At 46.6% G+C, this 21,639-nt stretch overlaps 1 protein-coding gene across 2 annotated transcripts; it reads right to left on the bottom strand.

Moving 5' to 3' along the window:
- Positions 1 to 61: 61 nt before the first annotated feature.
- LOC131669096 (myosin-VIIa) lies at positions 62 to 21,375 on the bottom strand. Of its 2 annotated transcripts, XM_058943725.1 has the most exons (17): positions 20,913 to 21,375; positions 16,624 to 16,730; positions 13,977 to 14,039; positions 10,950 to 11,202; positions 10,068 to 10,882; positions 9,638 to 10,003; positions 9,021 to 9,555; positions 8,658 to 8,910; positions 8,497 to 8,532; positions 7,514 to 8,111; positions 6,684 to 7,436; positions 6,004 to 6,593; positions 5,750 to 5,936; positions 4,217 to 5,675; positions 3,861 to 4,141; positions 3,330 to 3,779; positions 62 to 3,226 (listed from the first exon to the last, which is right to left on the bottom strand). In XM_058943725.1, exons 1-17 carry the CDS (start codon positions 20,929 to 20,931, stop codon positions 3,020 to 3,022), a joined length of 6,972 nt encoding a protein of 2,323 aa, XP_058799708.1. In that variant the 5' UTR covers positions 20,932 to 21,375; the 3' UTR covers positions 62 to 3,019. The 2 variants fall into 2 exon arrangements, with proteins under 2 accessions (XP_058799708.1, XP_058799709.1); XM_058943726.1 differs by lacking the exon at positions 8,497 to 8,532.
- Between the last annotated feature and the right edge of the window lie 264 nt (positions 21,376 to 21,639).

Here is a 21,639-nt window from a genome sequence, read left to right on the forward strand (position 1 = left end):
GATTTAGTTTACCATGACGATGCTCATAATAAGCAGCAATTCAAGTAAGTACGCATGATGATTTTTTCAATATAATGCGACTTTATTATTTTGCCAATACAGAGTCCGAGTATATTAATACGTTTACTATAATACGTAGACGCGTTCTATCATGCCTGTATTCGTTTGCATATATGTATGCAAACTGTGCGTTTCATCTGCTTCATCTTTGTCGCACTGACTGTTCGTGATGCCGAATAATATATCTCCATTATTTCTCTCACGCTGACCGTCATTTGAGAGCATTTAATTATTCCATAAACTTAATATATAATATTTACAGAGCAATCTCTTTTATAATAGATTTTTTTCAATAACATTGTCAACCAATAATTCATTAATTTGCTTTTATTGTTTCATTAAGCTACACAACCCATTCGGCATTCCTATATATAATATTGCATATCAGGCACACATATAACTTTATGTACTTTCGCACTCGACGATTTTCTTCTCTAATTTCTTCAACTTCGCATCGATATACTCTTACTTGTTTCAACCCATTTTTTTAATGTTTACCTTGAAGACTTGGTTTACTTGAACGCACCCTCAGTGCTGATCACAGTCGGCCTTAGCATTCATAAATATTCAGCTCCAATATCAAAGAATTATTCTTATAACTGCAGGTTTGTTGTAGATCTTCATATAAATATTTCAAATATCAAATTGCTTTTTAGTAAGAAATCGAAATGAATCGGTTCTGTATAAAAGTACAAGAAAATGCCACTATTTTTTATACATAGGTAGTACTATTAAAAATTCTTTATCCAAATAAATGTGTCGTCAAGTCAGGTTTGATGGCGTTAGCGTTAACATTCTAAAGAAAAAAGTTTTGATGCATTAATATTATATTAAACTTTATACAAACAAATCATGCATTTGAAATATTTAACGAATCTTGGTCCGAAGTTTCAATGGGCCTGCTCTACTTTGGCTAAATACTTTACGGAACTATCTTTACCGTCAATAGCTCATATTTACATGCTGACAACTAGTATAAATAAACGAAAAAATTTTACATTTAAAGAAAATAATTACAAATAAAATCATTTTTATATTACCGTAAATGTGTTCATACCTATCAATTTGGACGTTATTATAATTGAGGCACAGCGCATATAATGAACAAAGTCTTTGATGTTTGTAAAAATTCAAACAACGATATAAAGATAGAAACCGATTTTTGTATAAAGTGTTCAAAATTTTAATGATGGAAGTTTATAAAATTTTTTTTGTTAATTGAATCTGTAAGTCATATGATGCGGATAGTACTTGTTTCTAATTGTGAATTTATTTTTTCCAAGGCCGTTATGTATGAAAATGTCAATCCAAGTGGAATATTGCTTAAAATGTAATGATTGATATGCAATTTCAATCGGCAATCACCATAAAAACTTTGTACAGTTTGGATAATTTGCATCTTTTGTGCGTCGTTTGCGATAAAAATGTATTCGTGCTGGATGGCTGAAATCTTATTTATAAACAATCCATTCAAAGTTTATGTTTGAATACATTGCTATAGCGTAAGATTAAACATTTTATTATATTTCTTTAGTTTTTTTAATAATGAATATTATCGCAAGCAGAAACACTTATATAAAATGCAGCTTATGTTTCTTTATATATATCGCTAATCATTTATATATTCATAAAATCAAGTTTTAGTAATCAGTATACAATATCAGTGTACATCACAAGCAAAATTGTCTTGTATAAATATCTTCAGAAAATTGATAGATCACGTTGTTTGAATAACCAACAGCCTACATATCTAATTAATTTACGGTCATAATCGCACAGACGTATTCTTGTATAGGCAACACAAAAATTGATGTATACCACTTCATAGCATCTTTTTCAGACACAGTGGGAGCCGCATTTTTCGATTTGTAGATAAACCTTACTGATTTGCATCGAATAGTGAACAATTGTCAATTTTCAAAATTAAATTCTAAATCATTCTAATTTTGCTAGATATTAAGTTGTTGAATCACTTGAATTTTAGTTAGTATCCGATAATAAAATTAAAAAAATTGAAGTTCACTCAAACAATATTAGCTTTATATTATTAAAATTATCGATAAAATTTAAAAGTCGCAGATGAAAATGCAGTCATAATAACTTCTTTGCTTATTATTCCTAGCAACTTTACAATTATGAATGTGTGTATATATATAATCTCCTCATATAGCTGATATCACGAACCTCTTTCCCATACATCGTACAATTTATTGTTTTTACAAGTTTTTACGTTTCATAAAAACGACAAGGTATAGGTTATATTCATACAAAAGGCAACAACTGTTACAAGTATATATATTATATAACGACACAAATAAATTGCCAACTCTATGAATATGGGAATTCATTACTGTAATTCAATAATCCGTACGAAAACTCTTTAATTGTTTCAAGTGATCTGTATCAACAGAAGTCAATAAACAATTTGTCATGGCAGTACTTTGCATTATTGTAATTCTACGATTCAGTGTAATAAATTTGCACTATCTAATCATTACCTTCTACAAGCGATCAATTAGTTATAAATTATCGTTTCTGTTTTAATTATCATATAAATTTCTAAGCTTACACATTAAAGCGTACTAAACTGTACCTTTCCATGTAATATTTAAAATTACACATTAAATATACAGTGTAAGTAAAATAGATACAAGTCAACAATTAAGTAGTTTCAATAGTACAATGACTGCCTCGACCGCCGTATAAAAAATATTCATCGATAATGAATCGAAGAAGTAATGTACAACAGATTACAAAGTTGATTGATAACTAAATTTATAATATTTCCAACCACGTGTTAGATAATCATACTTATTTAAAAATTTCAGGTTTGTTTTACAATAATAAATATACATAGCAAATCGGAAGATGACATGAAACAACCATGTTCCATTATTTGTGAGTTTAAATATACACAGCAACTCTACTTTTTCCAGTAGATGACTGATAAAAACTATCTTTAACTAGCTTGCGAATGAATAACAGGGGCACCTCTGTGCAACGCTGTTGCTGGCCGAGTTTTCCGATTACCACTCGTACCATTTGCTTGTTGCTGTTGTTGTTGAAGCTGCATCTGCTGTACTAAAGCAGAGTCTCGCTTGCGAATTTCCAAAGGTATACCCAATACCTCCATGTACTCGCGAATAAGATTAGCTATCTGAAAAGCCTATGAAAAGAGAAAGATATTACGAATAGTCTTCTTTCTACGAATTTCTTTTTTCAGCAAAAATGTTCTGAAAATATCTAAGATAATCTAAAATTATTTTTACCTGAGAGGTTGTCAATATGACTTTGCTTTGTTTCTTATCGGTACCCGTAATAATCATTAAGCAGTTGATGGCAGGGTTATAGCTGAGTATGCTCCCGTATTCGTAAGTACATAATGCATTTCTGGAACGGTGTTCAAGTAAGTGCAAACCTTTTTGGTCAACGGCGAGCCAAAGTACTCGAGGCCAATTCGAAGTAAAGGATTGCATGACGTCAAAAATGGTAGCTCTATGTAACGGCCACGACTGTATCAAATTGAGAAAAGCCTTTTTAGCTTCAGGAGGTGTCATGCCGCGTAAAGATTGGTGGTGTTGTACGACGCCATCCAAGCAGAGATTTGGTACAAGGCGCGAAGGTAGACAATGACCGGCGATAGATTGATACTCCTGTACCGTAATGTGGTCTTCGCAGTCTCCAAGTTCCACTTGAGCTTGTAAAGCCGATAACATCATCTGAAATCGAGCAAATATCGATTACAACAATAGTTTTTCACAAAATTTTTCGTCTTTCAAGAAGGCGAATATCGAACATACAGCTTCCTTTTCTGTGATTGGAAAACGGTCAGCACGAAGGTCATGAAGAACCTGATGATAGAGTAACTCTTTCTCAACAGGATCATCGAGATTCATGTATTGATCCAAAAACAAGTGTTTCTTGAACAAAAAGAAGTGATGCACATGTTTTCGCGACTGAGTATTTTGACTTGAATTGTTAGAATTTCTATATTTTTCCCATTTAGACATGACTTCTGCAATTTTCTCGTCAGGTAACAGCGCTCGGTCAGACGTGCCAAGCACTTCGTAGATTGCGTATCCTAAACATGAATAAGAAAATAATTAGATAACCTATTCGACTAAGTATAATACATGACTCGCACGTTGCAACGTACCTAAAGCACTTTCACCTAGTCCAATTTTGATTTTGATCAATTCCATAACGTCCCTTGCCGTCGATGATGGATGGAATTCTACAGCGTGATACTGACCGTCCATAAAATGAAATCTTGCATACAGTGGTCTTCTGTTGATAGTGCACATAATTTCTTCTCTGCTAGGTGGCCACTGTCTTCTCCATGTTCCCTGAGTTTTATATAAGCACTTTTCTGCAAATCTCGCATACTTACCTTCTTCTGTCACGAAGTCGCTAGCGCATCGCTTCAGATGAGTGATGAGATATTTTCTAACAATTTTCTGCGGTGGTAAAATGACCGAACAAGCTAATGACAGTAAGGCCCAGTGCCTTAAATTCACTCGACTGTTAGGATCTGGATGATCAGTTGTTTGTTTGATCAACTGGAGATACAACTCGCCCAGAAGCACTTCTTTGCGCATGCAACGTTCCATTATCGATTGGATGAGATTCACGTGCTCGTCTTCGGCGCGTCGAATATTTTCACCGTTTTGACCTAAACCAGCATACGTTAGAATCAATTGGAAGACACTCAAGGCCACCTGTTCTTCTGCTTCTGGTAACTTGGTCAAACTCTGAGTGAGAGCCATTCTACTAAACGCCCAGTAACCGTAGTGGAACCCTTTGTAAGTTTCACCTTGATCGGTTCCACTTCCGTGTTCTTGTCGTAGTTTCTCGATTCTGTGCTTCGACAGTCTTCTCAGTGTATTCCTAAAGAATCCAGCACCAGTGTCTTGTGGCTTTCTCAAAGCATCCGAATCGACCAAAGTCCTTCGACAATTGATCAAGTAATGGTAAAGCCTTAATCTATCTTCATTAGTTATGTTTTTCAGTTTCTTAGTTGGCCCTTCATTATCTGTTATCCAGCCTGCGAGAGCTGGACAGTAACTGGCAATCAAACTGCCTATTTCGTTTTTCTGCGACGTCTCAAAAACGAAACACTTGTGTGTACTTTCTGATCCTCCTCCTCCTCCTCCTCTTAGTAATGAAATTGTTATGAATGAATCACTCGGGTCCAACATAATACTTTCCACGTCTTGGTATCGATACTCGGAAAGTATAAACTTATCATCAGGTTTGATCAACATGAGACCCTCGCAGTTCACTCCTAGAATCAGCTGATTACCATATGACCAGTAACCGCGGTACGTGACGTTGTACATAGTTGTTCCATAAAGGGGATATTGCATGACGCAAGACAAGTAGAGCACTTTGGCTGTAAGTTCGAGGCGACCAGAGCCATATTGTCGATGTGCTTGGGCAAGTATTGGCACCCAAACATCGTCGCCGCGAGCGCGGCTGATTCTGTATGGTAAAAATGTCTCGATTTCGCTGTAGTAATCTAATCGGTCGTTATCCTTTGGATCTCCTAACATCACTTGAGCCTGCAGTCCAGCAAGTTGTAGCGCTACCTTCTCGGTTATCGGGAAATCGTCACACTGAACAAATAACAAATGTTGAAACTAAAGAGTTTGAAGAAAAATATGTATCAAGCTCGATGCAAGAAATTTACCTTAACAACATTATAAACCGCTTGAGCATAGAGCATGTTGACTTCAACCGGATCTTGAGATAGTTCTCGTGTGTTTCGGAAAAGTCTTCGCTTAAATATGAAACGATTGTCACCACTTCCAAGAGTTTGATTGTTTCTACGTATTGTCGTAAAACCAGATTGTGTTGTATTTAATTTGCATTGTTTCCTGCGGAAAAGATTGATTTCAAAATTTTACTCTGCTTTTGAATGAAAATACGAAATTAAAAACTTACATCTCCCAAGCAGCAATAACATCGTATAAATAATCGTGAGCTCTGACGTGTTCTTCTCCATCAGGTCTACTTTGATAAATAGCCCATCCCTCGAGAGATCTTAATCCTAATTTTTCAGCCAGCTTAGCAGCCGCATCAGCTGCAGTGTCAGTTGGATGAACATCGATAGCCTTTGTCCTACCATCCAAGAAGAAAAATCGACACACGATCGTTCCTAATCTTCTCATGGCAGCAATCTCAACGGTTGACGGAGGATATTGTCGGCACGAGACTTTGGTATTTTTACAATTGTCAAGACACCATTGCACATACTGTCGCAATTTCCCTTCGAGTGCCAAATTCTTCTTGAGAAAAGACACAAAATACTTGTATAGCAATTTGCTAGGCTGAAAAGCTACGATTGCCAAACACAGTAGAAGCCAGACACGCTCAGCCCATTCGGGATTCGGATTATTGGTTGCTTGACGCATGCATTGTACCAGAATTTCATCACGCAGCTCCTCTCTCTCTATGCCGAAACCTGTTATAGTTTGTATAGCTGTGATTTCTTGGTCCAATTTCATTTCACCTCGAAGATATTTACAAAGATCCTGAAAAATATACCACATTTTCATGAATCAAATCCTTAGTGTTTTGACTTTGATTAATAAAATAATAATAATAATTTGATTAATACTTACCCTAAAAACTGTGCATGCTACGTTAACATTATCCGGATCGTACAGATGAATGTGTGAATTGGGGATTGTTGCTCCTTTGTAATATGTGACCATTTCATACTTTGGAATACATTCCAAACTCTTTCCTTTTGATTTCCTCGTGAGCGTGGCCATTATTGTGCCTTCGGGTGAGCGCTCGTGACTGTTGAAATAATTCTGTGCAAATTCAACAATGTCGTGATAATTTTCACCTCCTTCTGTAACTTCAGTTTTTCTCTCCTCAAGTTCTTGCAGCTTTCGGTCTACGCGACATTTACGTCTCTGTTCACGTTCTACAGACTGTTGCTGTTGCTGATCCTTTGTTGTCTCTTGTTCTTGCTTGTGATTTGCTTGCAGTTGTTGCTGTTGCAAATGTTGCTGCTGCTGCAATTGTTGTTTCAACAATTGTTGCTGGTGTTGCAATTGTTTTTGTGCTTGGTGTTGTAGTTGTTTTTGTGTAATTTGTTGTTGTTGTTGTTGATGTTGTATTTGTTTTTGTGCGTGTTGCTGCTGCAATTGTTTTTGCGATGTTTGCTGCTGCTGCTGCTGCTGCTGCTGCTGTTGTTGTTGTTGCTGCTGTAGTTGTTGTGTAATATGCGTTTGTTGTGCCGAGTTATTGTGGCCATTTTGTTGTAGATGCGTTTGATTATTAACGTAATTTAACATTTGGTTGTGATTATTATTAGAGATAATATTCTTCTGTTCAAGCTGAGATGGCTGTGTTACAGGAGCAACCTAAAATTGTTTTTATGAGTAAATAACTATTGACAATAATTGTTATTCTAAACCTCTATTGATAAATCCACGCTTACCTTTTTGATTTCTTGAGATTCTTTGGCAATTGTCGGTGATGGTATGGTATGTACTTCTTCAGGAAGATGGCCATTAGTATGAATCCCATTACCATTTACTATGACTGGACTAGACGGTCCATTTTCATCCCAGAGACGAACTGACTCATAAATTGGCTCTTGTTTTTTTGGCATTGTTGCTCCGTTGGTCATTCCATTGGCAAATTGAAGAGGTGGTGGCGGTGGAGGCGGAGGTGGCCCAGTCGGCTCAGGCAAACTCGGCCCTTTCTTCTGTCCAGTAACAATATTTTCTTCGATGACTGCAGTCTTTTCTTCTAGTGGTTTCTCTTTGGTCTTATTATTTTTCTCAAGCTCCTGTTGTATCACTGATTCAAGTTCTATATCGAGGTTTTCTACCAATTCGGTGATTTGTTGATCTATTTCCTCTATAATTTGATTGGTCTTTGAAGATTGTACGTCGGATAGGAAAGAAAACAGATTGTCAAGATCCACAGATTCTGCAGTTGGACCATTGCTATTGTTGTTATTGTTATTGGCCATCTTGGAATTAAATTGCTCGGCCATTTGCGAAAGAGCAGCAATCTCCTCTTGCGCTTTTCTGCAAAACAAAGAAATTCAGCATTTGAAAGATCTCAAATAATTTTATAGCAATCGACAATACGGTGTTAGTGAGATTCGATACATCCAACCAAAAAAACCTAAAGGTTTGTTTCAAACTATTGAGTGAATCATCAAATTGGAACATGTTTTTTAAGAAGAAGTGTCTTGATTTTTTGTATTGTGTTTTAAAAAAGTAAAAAAAATTTACAGTTCAGTATAAATTGTAAATTATAAGAGTAAGAACAGCAAGTGTATCAAGCAAATTATTAAAATAAAATTTTTCCATAATATTGTTTTAGTAATAAGATAGGACGTGATTTGATTAACACATGCCAAGTACAAGACACATCGGAAAATCTTCACTCTTAATTTGACAAACTTACCCAGCCTCCATACCGGCCATACCATTGTATTGATTGCTATAATTATACAAACGAACGTTCTTATAACATTATCCCGGCCATGGATATTAAGACAAGTTAATAACGCCATTTGAGAAAAATTGTTAGATTCATTGTGTGAGATAGTAAAAAATAGTAATTACCTCTGACTCTCCTCAAGGGCCTTTTTGTCTTCCATAAGTCGTCTTTCTTCTTCAAGCCTTTCGCGTTTCCGCATCTCCTCCTCGACGCGCCTCAATTCCCTTAATGCAGACGCCACTTCCCGTGCAAAAACTCCACGCAAATGTGACTGTATGACTATTGCAGCTCGTCGCTTCTTCAAAAATATTATGCGCGATTTCCAGCCGCGATAAGCGTGCTGTATCTTTAAAGCGGCATCCTTTTGTCGCCGGTATCCTAAAAGCAAATTATTCACTTGATAATGTAACTCGATCTTCCCTCCTACTCCTACTATATTTTTATAATAATATTTTAAAGCTTTTTTTTTGTTTTTTTTCAAATATTACCTTTACGGACTACACATCCTCTCCACGTCTTCTGAATAAGCGTAGCTTTACTATTAATAATTTGATTCCTCGCATCTTCGAGAGGCTCATGAACGGTCTTCCTGAGAAAAACTTTGTTTTTGCCAATTTGCCACTCGGCTGGCATTGCATTCTTATTTTTAATTAAAGTTCTAACGGCCTCTTTTTCGTCTTTGGGCAAAGCGAATCTACTCTTTTCCAAACAGCGGTATCGTGACAAAAAGTCAGTGAAAGTCATGTGTGTCGGGAAACCCTCTTTTCTGATTCGAATGATGTCCAGCATGCCCAGGTATCTAAGCTGATCCAGCACTAACTTCTCGTCATAGTGGTTAGCTTTCTTGTCCATGTTTGGCTTTATGCAACGCGCGTACCAAGGGGTCGTGCCTTGCAGCACATCGACTAAGGCTTGAAGTTGCTGTCGAAAAGTATCGCAGAGAGTCGGCTTCCCCTTAGACGTACCCCTTGAGAGGGTGGTAGCGTTACTAGAGGTTCGGCCGTAGGTGCAGCCAAGAAGGTCCTGTTGGAAAATTTATGAAACGACAGTTGCAGGCGACATGAACGACATGAACGATCGATGATGGCATTTGAAAGAGACGTACCTGGAAATCCGTGAGCTCTTTGACAAACTCATTTTGGCTTCTGGTCATGAAGTCGAAAAACACGTCCTGCTGCACATCACGATTCTTGTCGACGAAACCCTCGATGGAGTAGGTGACCGAGCCAGCGTAATGCTTCAAGCCAAATTCTTTCTCCCACTTGCGCCGATCCTCGCCCTTGAGGTAGCACGGGTGGCTCTCGAATTCCGTGTGCAAATTGGTGAGATAGGCAAGATCCGAGCCTTTGGGCATGTGGCACTGCTCGGTAAGGAGCTTGAGAACGCAGCGCGGAGGCTTCTCGATGAGCTCCAAGCAGCTGGTGTTGTCCGTGAAGGTGATGTGCGAGTACTGAATTTCCTCTTGGCGATACTGAAACGAAAGAGGGTTAGCGTGCGTGCTGCCAGTTGCCAGATGCGCGCTTGCGAAAGCTCACCAATTCCTGCTCGAGCGCGAAAACGTAGTGGTTGAAGAACTTGTGCAGCTTCTCGTTGGTGTAGTTGATGCAGAGCTGCTCGAAGCTGTTGGTGGCGAAGTTTTCGAAGCCGAAGATGTCGAGGACACCGAGGAACCTGGAGATGTCCTGGCCCGGATTGGTGCAGTTGTTGATGTGATTGATGAGCCAAGCGAAGGTTCTGGAATAGAGGGCCTTGGACATGGCGTGTCTGTTCTCCTTGGCCTCCTGCAGCCGCAGCGGGATCTCGGTGATGTTGCCGCGCACGTTGATCTCGCGCTGTAGAACTATCCTGGCGAGGTCCTCGGCCTGCAATCCCAGCAGCGGCGCGACGGTCTCGACGATCGCGCGGTCCTCGGCGGTCAGCTCGCAGCGCTCGCCGTCGACGTCCTGGAAGCTGAGGTTGCCGAGCCAGAGGATAGCCGAGATCACGCGGTAGATGCCGTCGCACATGTCCGCCGGCACTTGCAGCACGTTGAAGGCCAGCCGCAGCGCGTCCAACTTCTTGGCGTCGTCGAGACTGTCCGGCTGCTCGCCCGACTGGCTAAGGTACTTGTAGAAGCTCGCCGGCTTGAGCCGGTACTGCTCGGCGAACTCCCGGTCGCGACCGGCGCCCTCCACCAGCTGGTAGAACACGTGGTAGTTGCGCTCGCCCGCGCTCTGGAAGGTGATGCGGCTCTGCTCCAGCAGGTAGTCCTGAATGATGCAGCCCCTGATCATCCACTTGCTGTCGAAGCACACCTGCATGAACTTGCCGAAGCGCGAGCTGTTGTCGTTGCGCACCGTCTTGGCGTTGCCTGCAAGCCACCACGTCATCACGCCACGGGGCCTCGCGATCATACTCTCGGCCCCCCGGACACTCACCGAAAGCCTCCAGTATCGTGTTGGCCTCGAGGATCTGCTGCTCGACCCAGGTGTCGACGTTGCTCGTCACCGAGCACAAGTACTGCAGTATGAATTTAGTCGTCTCGGTTTTGCCGGCGCCGCTCTCGCCCGATATCACGCAGGACTGGTTGCCACCGGTGTCCTTGAGCGAGCGGTAGGCCGCCTCGGCCAGGGCGAACACGTGCGGCTCGAGGGCACCCATTTTTTGGCCATGATAGCGCTGCACGTGTTTCTGCAACACCGATCGATTGGCCAAATTGGAGCAGATCGTCCAAAGGGGCCGGCTTCTATTGTTACGCGCTCTCGCTGCTAAAAGCTACAAAAAGGCTAAGAAGGCTCTAAGAAGGCTAAAAAGGCTAAAACGACTAAAAAGACACGGTCAGGTGCCGCCGGTCAATTCACTGCTAATGAATAGCGACGCCTTCGCACGGCGGGTTGAACGGCCTATCCACCGTTGCAGCCGAGAACCGTTCGGTGAATAAGCCCCTGTAAAGCATATCCAGCCTCGTGCATTCCCAAGCATCATTGCAAACGCGCCTTAGCCTCGCTCGTTGAGCGTCGGAAGCCCAAAAAATTAATTTACATGTGCGCTCGTCGGATCGCAACGAGGCTTTCAAGCAGATTAATCGACGTGCGCTTTTCCCCCGACGACGACGGGATTGCGCTTCGGCGTAACGGACGCAAGTAGTGCAACCCAGTTTAACGTCAGCCAGCCGCGTTTGCCCCCATTCGCGGTGCACCCCCTTCTCGCGCGCGCTCTCTCCCTCTCTCTCTCCCTCCCGTTTTTTTCGCACTCGACACACTGCGCTCATTTTCACGGGGCTCTATCTCGTTGGCGCTTCTTATATGCCTGCTTCTTTTCGCGCTTTGCCAAATGGTGCAAAACTCGAGCACTGCTGTTTTACGTATAAGTAACGCGCGCTATTTTCATCAAGAAACTCGCAGAGTAAACAAAAGGACACTTCCAAAGGAGATTGTACTTTTATTTGTCCGTCGTCGATATTTCACTAACGCAACTTGAGTGGCCGGTGTTGCGTAGAAATTAGAGGCTTACTTTTAGCCCAGTTTGCTCCACGAGTAATTGAAAGAGGCGAATTGAACGGCCACTGAGGGAGGGAGCGATAGCCACCGGTAGGGTTATTGTGGCTTTATTTATCGAAAGCTCTTGAAAACTGAAAGCCGAGCACGCTCGCGCTAAGCGCTCCTGCTAAAAATATGCGAAGGGAGCAAGGTACAAGTCAAATTCATTAAGACGACATGTACAAGTTGATTAAAAAGCGAAGAACACGGCAGCTTCCAGCTTTCCACGAAAGGGAGCCGCGTAAGCAAACTGCATGGTTTCGTCACCGCGAGCGAGCGACAACGAGCTCTCGTTCTCATTCGACGATCGTCGCGGTCGTTCCGAAGAAAGCCACAGGCCGCAGATGCAGAGTCGCGCCTCGTACTCCAGTGCGCAAATATACTTAGCCGTACAAGAATTAACAAAGTAGCTCGCCCTTTTAAGCGAGTTTGCACGTGCCATCCGCTCGAATCGCTCGCTCGGGCAAGACTTTGCTCGTTTCGATTATGGATTATACCCTTCTGCCAATCAACCGGCAAAACAACTCGAGAGCTGGTCTGACAGGGAGAGATTAATTATTCGGCAAGAGCGTAACGTTGAGATCACGTTGAGATCGGACGGTAAGCAGTAGACTAGTTTCTTCGGCTAGTGAACCTGCTAGTAAACAAGAATGACCTATGGAGGTCCTCGAGAAACCGTGTAATTGGAAGTGCACTGACTTCCACCAGCCAAGCTAGCCACGGGGCGAATCGTCGCGCGGGGGGGCAAAGACGAAGCAACAGCTGCTACCGCCGATAAAGCAGAGCGCGATGTCAATCGAAGTGGTCGCAAGGAAAGAGAGCCGCTAAAGGCTTTAGGGAGAGAGAATCCGAATCGGCTGGCGGCAGGGCTGCGCGCTCTTTCTCCCGCGTCTCTCGGCCGATCAATAACCGGGCGTGTGCATCGCGCAGCGCCCCGCGGCTCGCGAGTCGCGAGTCGCGCCACTAGCCCGCCGCTTCCCTGCACGGAGAGGGATGCGCCGACGAGGCCTCGGGCATCTCGAGCATCGAGACGACTCGCACTCGGCTGCCCAGGTCGAATAAGCACCGGCGCATTCCAGTCGGCTAGCGGGCCCGCGCGACCTAGTCGTCTCGTCGGCTGGCTCCCCTCCTCTCGCGCGCGCGAGCAAGCTACGCACATCGGAACCGGGAGACCCGATGGACCGGTGCGTCCGAAAATATACGAAAGCGGAAATAAAAGCGCAGTGCGCGTGCTTGGTTGCGCGGCACTCGGTGCCCGAAATACACGAACGTAGCATCTCGAAGCAGCTGCTTGACGCGCCCACTGATCCCTGCAAATAGAAAGGCGCGTGCTTGACGTGAAAACAGGCCGGATGGACTTATTGGTGAGCTGCAGCCCAGTTGTCGTTGAATACAGTCACGAGCGCGCAGCAAATTGGCTTTGATGGACTACATATCCTATCTGGCACGCGACATGCGTTCGAGTCGTCGCCGTATTTTTGCAGACCACGAGCGGCCGATCATCTCCCCTCGTTGCGCGCACATTCGTGTTTCGTCACGGCTCCATCGCCTATAGAGCCGTCGCGGTGGCAGAGCCGGCGGCTCGCTCATCGATTAGACCTTCCCATAAATCTGCCACCTTTGCCCCACTATTTGCAAATTTCTAACACGGTAATCGACCGTAGCACGGTAATGGGCGCGCCGCGCAGTAGTCAAAAACAGAAAGATATAGACATCGGGCGCTCGTCACGTGTGCCGGTGTGTTTACTATTCTCCGGCGGCACTTCCGTCGGAGCACAACGGATGCCCGCCGAGAGACAGAAAACAGAGGAACAAACAGAATTCAGACTCTACTCTCGTCGAATGTCGAGCTCTGGTCCGCTGTCTGTCCGATCCAAGGCTACTTTCGAGGAGAAAGATTGTCCAGCGGTCTTAGTTCATACTCACCAGGGTGTAAAAATCGACCTCCTTGTACGGGTTCACGGCAACCAGGATCGATCCCGTGTACGTCTGTTTTTCATCGGGTCTCTGGTCAAGGAAAATAAATTCGCTGAACGTACGCTGCATTGCATTAATTAACGACTTAAATAATTAACAATTTCTTCGGTCCCGAGCCTTCGATTCCTTCGATTCCTTCGATTCGCCTATGCGCGAGAGCATGACGTCAGCCTAAGTCGAGGAGGGGCTAGCAGCGGTCGTAAGCGATGACTCACGCAGGCAAGTCCAGGGGCTGACGGGACGCGCGCCGCCCTGGGCCACCACTTGCATCACGCGTAGACTTGCACAGCTGGGCTACACGCACGACAATCCAATTATAATCGAGCCGTCCCGCGTCGCTCCAGTCCACATGCAGAATCGAATGCTTCGTCCACGAAATTAAAATAGTCCCGTCTTTGATGTTCGTTTGCAAGACACGAACGAGCCACTCGGAACGGCTTTTCTTTTGTTCCTTTCCACGTTCCACGATCAATTTCCTTCGGCAATATCGAGGCGCGAAGAGTGCAGCAGTACAGCAGTACGGCAGTACAGCAAGGGGTGGGGCCCGACAAGAGTCCGCGACAGCAATGGAAGCGCGCCCGCCCAAGTGCAAACGATGGGCCAGGGCAACGAGCCACCTACGCGTACATAGTTCAGAGACTTATCGAACAACGGAGAGAATGCCGTTGGATGATAAAACGATTTTGCGCGTGTTACCTTTCGAGCTATCAGTTATTCAACATTAGTCGCATCGCTTTCAACTTTTATATTTTATATTTTATAGTTCACTTTCAAATCATACTAATATTTTTTTTCGAAATTTTCTTGATTCGGGCACAGGCACTTGATTCGCTGTACGCCTGCAGAGTAAAATCGAACTTTGATTTTGACTTTTCAAGTAGCATTAACAAGAATGACACCGTCATTTAAAAAATCTTGTCCGCCCAAAGGATCGTCATAAATCGCTGGCCTTGAAGTCATTTGCCCGCCATCGTTTTGAAATATCTCGAAATGTGCAGGATCACAATTGGCGCAGAGCGATCATTGGCGATGACTTGCGCTAAATTAAAATCTCTCGAAATGCGAACGAAGCGAGCGGCCATTGGCCTTCGTGAAATCGTATCAATAATTTCAGAAATGGCAAGGGTAGGGAGAGAGGAAATAACTTGCGAGGCATCCATCAGGACTCGCCTGCCGAGGGCTTGAGCGGGCTGTGACAGTTGGTCTGCACCTGTTTTCACCTGGCTTTTGCTGGCCGGCACGTGCAGAGGCCGCGAAGGATGAAGCTACGAGCGAGGCGCCTGCAACTTGCCAAATCATTGGGTGCGCTCTATCGCGGCCTTGCTTCTAGAACGTTGGATCGATTCGTTGAACGTCAGCCCGCATTTAAGCACTGGAAAACAGACGATACACAGCCGTCGCAGCCGAGCGCCAAGCGCACCTCTGCAACGACTTGTTCTCCCGCGGCAAATGCCCCGTCCAATTCCAAGGCACAAATATACGGGGCTTGAACGTTTGCGGGCGAGCAGACGCGAGCACACGCGACTGGCGTTGTCGGTCATTGGCGCAGCGTCGCTCGAACGAGCTTTCAGACTCCCACGCGACTGGCGCGAGCGACAAAACGTCGCGAGACCGTTGACACTATCTTGGTTGATGTGGAAACAAGCTTTTCTCGCAATTTCATCGACTCAGCAATACGTTGAGGCCTTTTCGCTGGCGAGCGGTGCAGTTGGTGCAAATCAATAATTGAATTATCGAGCAGCGCTCGTGATGAAGGAACGCCCTATTACCGACAGCAGTAGAGGCTGATCGTACGAATATCATTAGCGCGACAACATTCCATTGACTAGGAGGCGAAATGACAAGTAAATCAGAGCACGCCGATTGAATATCCTGCCCATATAACGATCCCAGCTAGGAGACCTGGGAGACCTGGGAGCGGCGAAAAATAACTCAATTTCCCCGAATCCAATCAACGCCAACGAGTGACTATGGAATATAGCGTTAAAGTAAGAGCGACTTTACAGGATATCGAGGTACATCCAAATAGTCGCAGCTCGAGCAAGCCGAGGAAGAATTAATGAAAAGATAGCACGAGGCCGAGCTCATACAGGTGTGCTCTCTCTCTCTCTCTCTCTCTCTCTCTCTCTCTCTCTCTCTCTCTCTCTCTCTCTCTCTCTCTCTCTGCAGTGCCGTGAACACCGCGCAGTGTGTATACCAGCTGTATTGCGTCTGCCACAGGCTGTCGCCGTGGCAACCACTACACCCAGGCGCACCGCGCTGCTGCAGCAGCATCTCGTCGGTGTCGTTGTTTATTTACCTATTTGCCTGTTTTGCGACAAGTCAACGAAGACTTCTTCTTATAAATTGTACTTATAATTATACTGCTGTACTCTCCAACTCGGTTCTCTCCCGCTATATCCCATTCTATCCCACTACATCCTCTCTCTTTCTCGAGCGCTTCGACCGTCAGACACAAGGTCGCGTTACGTTTAAGGCTAAAGGGCTGAAAAGGGCTAAGTAGGCTCCGTAAATATCTTGGCACCAGTGTTCACTCAGCCGGGCTCGCCGAGGCAGACTCCATTAACGTCGTCGATTGGTGCTTTACAAAGGATACGTAAATCTCGTCGCGACCGTAGCGGATCTGCAGATTTCGATTGATGCCCCTCTCGTCGATGTCGCTGATGACCGTCATGTCCGGCACCCCGGACTCAGGGCTGCAACCTACAACAAACAAGAACGCGTTCGGTTAGCGTGAGCTGCAGCAAAAGCTACTCAAAGTTTGGCGCAGCGGTCTGGCCGCAAGCCTGCAACGCGCCAACTACGTTTCACTGACGCGTTCAAGCCATTTGCAGACAGGCGGAGAGGCTCGGTGCGTCACACCGAAAGAGCCTCGAGGTTGCATCCGTGTCAGTGGAATAATGGGTAAATCAACGGACGGTCGACGAGCGTCGAGCTGTACGCGAAGGACTAGCGAGGCTGGCGGGCAGCTGATCGCCTCTCTCCGCTTCGCTAGCAGGTGCTGCGCCAGCTGGCCTGCCGAGCGAGCCGTCCGTTCGTTTGGTCGCCTGGTTTGGGCGCCGCGACCTCGCAACTCGGGAGAACACCGATCGCGGACCGATCGCGGACCGATCGCGGACCGATCGCGGACCGATCGCGGACTGATGGCGAACAATGCCAACGACCAACTTGTTGCGGTCGACGGAAGAGGCCGAAGAAGCCAAGAGCGACTGCGCCCTCCTGCTCGCTCCCCCTCTTGGCGTTGTTCGCGAGGCGGCGAGGAGGGCAGGCTGCAAGTGCCACTCCGCGGTTGGTCGAGCTGAAAGGCGTCACGGGCTGCCGACGAGAAGAAGCGGACCGACCGGTGCGCATTAGGCACTTGATGCCGAGGCCAAGCCGAGGGGGAGCTTGCACATGCACGGCCGAAAAGACGCGCGAGGCAGCCGCGGAATGGGGAAGTGTGTGGGTCAAGGGCTCGTCGCTCGCGAGTGTCGTCGGCTGAGCGATGTAACGTTTAGACACTCCCGCACGCCCCGACCCCAGTCGAGAGCCTTTCGTTTAGCACTCCCCTCCGGCAGCCCTTCGCAGCCCTTCGCAGCCCTTCGCAGCCCTTCGCAGCCCATCGCTGCGTTTACGTGCGACAATTTTCACGGCTGCGTGCGCGGCCGAGGGCAAAGGAGGCTCGCTGACAATCGATATTTCGACCGGAGGATCGCCTCGCTGCCGCGCTCAAATTACCTAACTAGCCGCCCCAACGTTTGCCAACACATTTGGATCGAGACGATTGCTGTGTGCGGACTCAATTAGCTGACCGCGCTTACACCTTCCAATGAGAGCGGATTTTATTTCCGGACAGAGATGGCGGAGATGGAAAGCGCGACTTGACGAACAAGTTGCGTTACGGGGCAACAAACGAGACGCGTTATTTGGCGCTCGGAGGAATCGGATGGGCGCCGCAGACACGCACAGCGTGTCGGTCGCTATGCCCATCGACGGCCAGATTCGCTGACTCGTCCGCGAGCCTGCTGTCGCGATCGAGCTTTGCCGGGGCATTCTCTTGCTTCGTTCCGCCGCTCGTCGTCACGCACGCGATCGACGCTTCGACGTGCATCTAATTTTAGAGCACAATGCTTTTCTTCTTCTCGCCTTGGACGTGCGTGCCTCGAATGCTCCGTCGCTGCGCTGGATGCTAGGCAGTTCCACTTCCGTAAGGATCGATTACGCGCGCGACTCCCGAGTAGAGAAATTGCTCGGTCTTGGCCGCGACGAGCTCGTAGTAGCGTAGGCGGATTTTGGCGTGCCGACGCCACAGCAGCGCGGCAGCGCGCGCACAAAGCTTTTCTCACGCTCAGTCGCGCGTACGTATGAAGAGCGAGTTGTAGCCCTTGCCGTGCGACGACGACGGCGGGAAGTTATTAAGGCGAAAAATTCCATGATCCCTGAATCGGCGCATCCGCCGGACATGACGAGCTACTTGCGCGTCTACGCGTACGCGAGCCTTTTCAGAAGGTCTACTTGTTTGTGCTCGGGAGCTCCGCCGAGCCAGACGAATCTTGACTCGCGTTGGTCCGACTGACCCTCTGTCTGTCTCTCTCTCTCTCTCTCTCTCTCTCTCTCTCTCTCTCTCTCTCTCTCTCTCTCTCTCTCTCTCTCTCTCTCTCTCTCTCTCTCTCTCTCAAGACGTCGACGACGAGTTTTCCGACGGCTCCACGGCTCGTCAATTGCCATGCTCCCGCATAGACAAGCCATAACATTATGAATATTGCATGAGCGAATGGCTTGATCAACACTTTCACCTCCGACATTCCGGAAATTCTCCTGGAGAACGGGCTGCTTGTGTGACTCATCGAGGAGTCGAGGAGGGGCAGCAGGGCCTTCCGTGGCGACGCCAGGATCGATAGAGGAGCCTCAAATTTGACCAGACTTGCTTGTCATTGCTCGCGAAGCGCAATCGGTCGCAAATGAAGCTGACGCGGCGCTGCGTCGTGCAACAATACAAGGCGAGCATCCCGCTTGTCGATACGAAGAATGTCGATCGAGGTGCGAGCTCTTGCGCGGCCTCTCGTTATTCGCCGACGCTACCGAAAGAAATCTCGAGCTCGGCTAATGTGTATTAACGAGCGACGATTAAGCAGTGACGACAGTGAGGACGCGAAGCAGTCGCAGCCATTCTCTGCCTATCGCTTTGACCTTCGCTTAATACACTTGCGCGTGCCAAGCGCTGCCGCCTATTGCAATCGCGGTTTATTCACGGAAATCGGCATCCGTCTGGAAACGTCAGTGCATAGTGCGTCTGATTCGACTCGTTGAGGCTTCTTCAAATTTCCACTGGCTTTCTGCTTCTCCTCTATTCGTCCTCGCTGCTGCAACTGCCGACAGTATTTAACTAATGGACATTCCAATGTCGGAAAGCAAGCTATCGATGCCTGACGCAATGCCAGGGAAAGCATGATTCAGTTTGATCGGATTTCCGGAACAGCAAGAGCCAACAACGTGGCAAAAAAGGAGGCGAGCAAACCAAAACCTCGTGAAACTCAGCAAAAAAGCTTTCAAACTGCTGAGAAGCAGAAAAGCTCGCCGAGCAAAGTCCATTAATCGACACTTCGACAGTTACCGCGAGGTCCGCGCCCAAGACAAAAGCCCAAGCATCGAGATCGACCGAACGGCTAGTGCATACAACAACGATTCGCGCACACACCCATCCTCTTTGGTCTGGTTGCTATACAGAAGAATCAGGGAGAACCGAGCCGTGTACCAGCCTGCAGGGTCAACGTCTCCCTCTCGCCGCCCGCGCGATCCTCTGGAAATCATGTCCAAAGAAAAAATCCCGCTTTTATCGTCCACGGATTGCCCTTCTTTCTCTCGCTCTCTCACGCACACACACACGCGCGCGCGCGCGCACGAGACCATCTCCAGTTCTACGGCTGTCGTTGTTGCAAAGTTCTCATAGAGAAGCCGCCGCAACTCGCCAATCTTTATGCTAAGTTCACGCTATCTTTATGCTCGAAAAGACTCGAGTTGAATTAAGAACGGAGCACGCGACAACTAAAAGCAGCTTTCAAAGCGGAAGGATTAAAAGCCACACGGCGCGTTAAACCCTCACTCTCTACATGCCATTGGCACTAAACGACCCGTTCGAATGCCATCGATTACTCAGCTTGAACATCTTTGCGCTCGTTCATGCATCTGGAAAGTGCGTGTAAAGATGCGTCTGCGTACGCCCCCAATGTGTACGAGTCAGGACAATCGATGTGTGGCAAGTTCGTAACGGGCTCAGCGGATAGATTATCGCGAAGCAGCCCTGCACAGCGCTGTTATCGCGCCAAATTTGCCCAGTACTCATCGCGGCACATGCCTGACACCTAACTCCACCCTCGCCGCAACTCATCCACGAAAATTCAATATCCCTCCCGCCTCCCCACCCTCCTCTTCGACCAGAGATACGCCCCTGAGATACGTACCTACGATTCGTCTGCTGATTGTTTAACCAGTTTTTGGCGCGCTGAAACTCGTGCAGCCGCGTACTTTTGTCTAGATTTCCAGTGTGTAATGGTTATTAGTCACGACAACGTTTTGGAATCACATGTCGTGCCCCGCCGTCGTTGTCTAGCAGCTTTGTGGTCAGAAAATTTAGTCTCGCGAGAATCAACCTGACGTGTACGCTCTCGCAGAAAATTGATAGAAGCTGCGAGAAAGGCAGCGAGCGCAAAGCAGCGAGGGTGGTGCCCGCCAGGCAAGCAAGCAAAACCCATTAGTTCTCGACGCGCGTTTGCCGAAAAACGGCAGGGACGAAAACACGACACAGTACGCACTCGATCTTCATCGATTCTTGTGTCGCGCGCTCGTGTACCCGAAAATAACGAACGAATTGTCGAAACGTAAACAACGCACACAGAGATAACTCACCCAGAGTATTAGCAACCATGACCGAAGCGTTGTTGCTGGTCTGCTGCTGCAGGGGAAACTCTCCTGCTGGGGGTTCAGTCAGCAGCAGCGCCAGTTCATACTAGACACCGAGATCCATCCACCCCCTGTGCGCGTGAGTTGCCAATCGCGCACGCTCCTTACGGGACGACCACTCTTCTTTCTCTCGCTATCGTTCCTTTTCTCAGTGTTCTCTACAGTGAATCTCTACATCTTATTCAGCCCAAGTTCGGATGACAGGCAGCTCGTTCGCACAGGAGGCTGTCACACTTTTCACAACAATCACACAGCACTAGGCACCCGGCACGGCAGTATTGCTCAGGGGGCTGGTATACACACGCGCGTACACCCGCTTCTTCTCTCCTCCTTTTTACATGCGCAAATGGGCTCGAGTGCGTGTAGAAAACACACAGCAAACCGAACCCACGCTACGAACCCGACGACGGTTGCCACCCGACTGATACATACAGCCAAGGCAAGCCAGCAGCAGCCCTGCCTCTCGCTTGCTCGCTCGCTCGCGCGCGCTCTCTCTCTCTCTCTCTCTCTCTCTCTCTCTCTCTCTCTCTCTCTCTCTCTCTCTCTCTCTCTCTCGCTCTGACGCACACACGCAGCCGCGGACACGACACGACGCTACAGCAGAGCTCTCCCCCTTCTTGCTACATGAAGCGCGTACACCTTTCTCCCTTCGCCCTCGTGCAGCGGCTCTGTA

Source organism: Phymastichus coffea, unplaced genomic scaffold, assembly GCF_024137745.1.
Source record: "Phymastichus coffea isolate CEN01 unplaced genomic scaffold, Cenicafe_Pcof_1.1 PCOF00087, whole genome shotgun sequence".
Classification (NCBI taxonomy): domain Eukaryota; kingdom Metazoa; phylum Arthropoda; class Insecta; order Hymenoptera; family Eulophidae; genus Phymastichus; species Phymastichus coffea.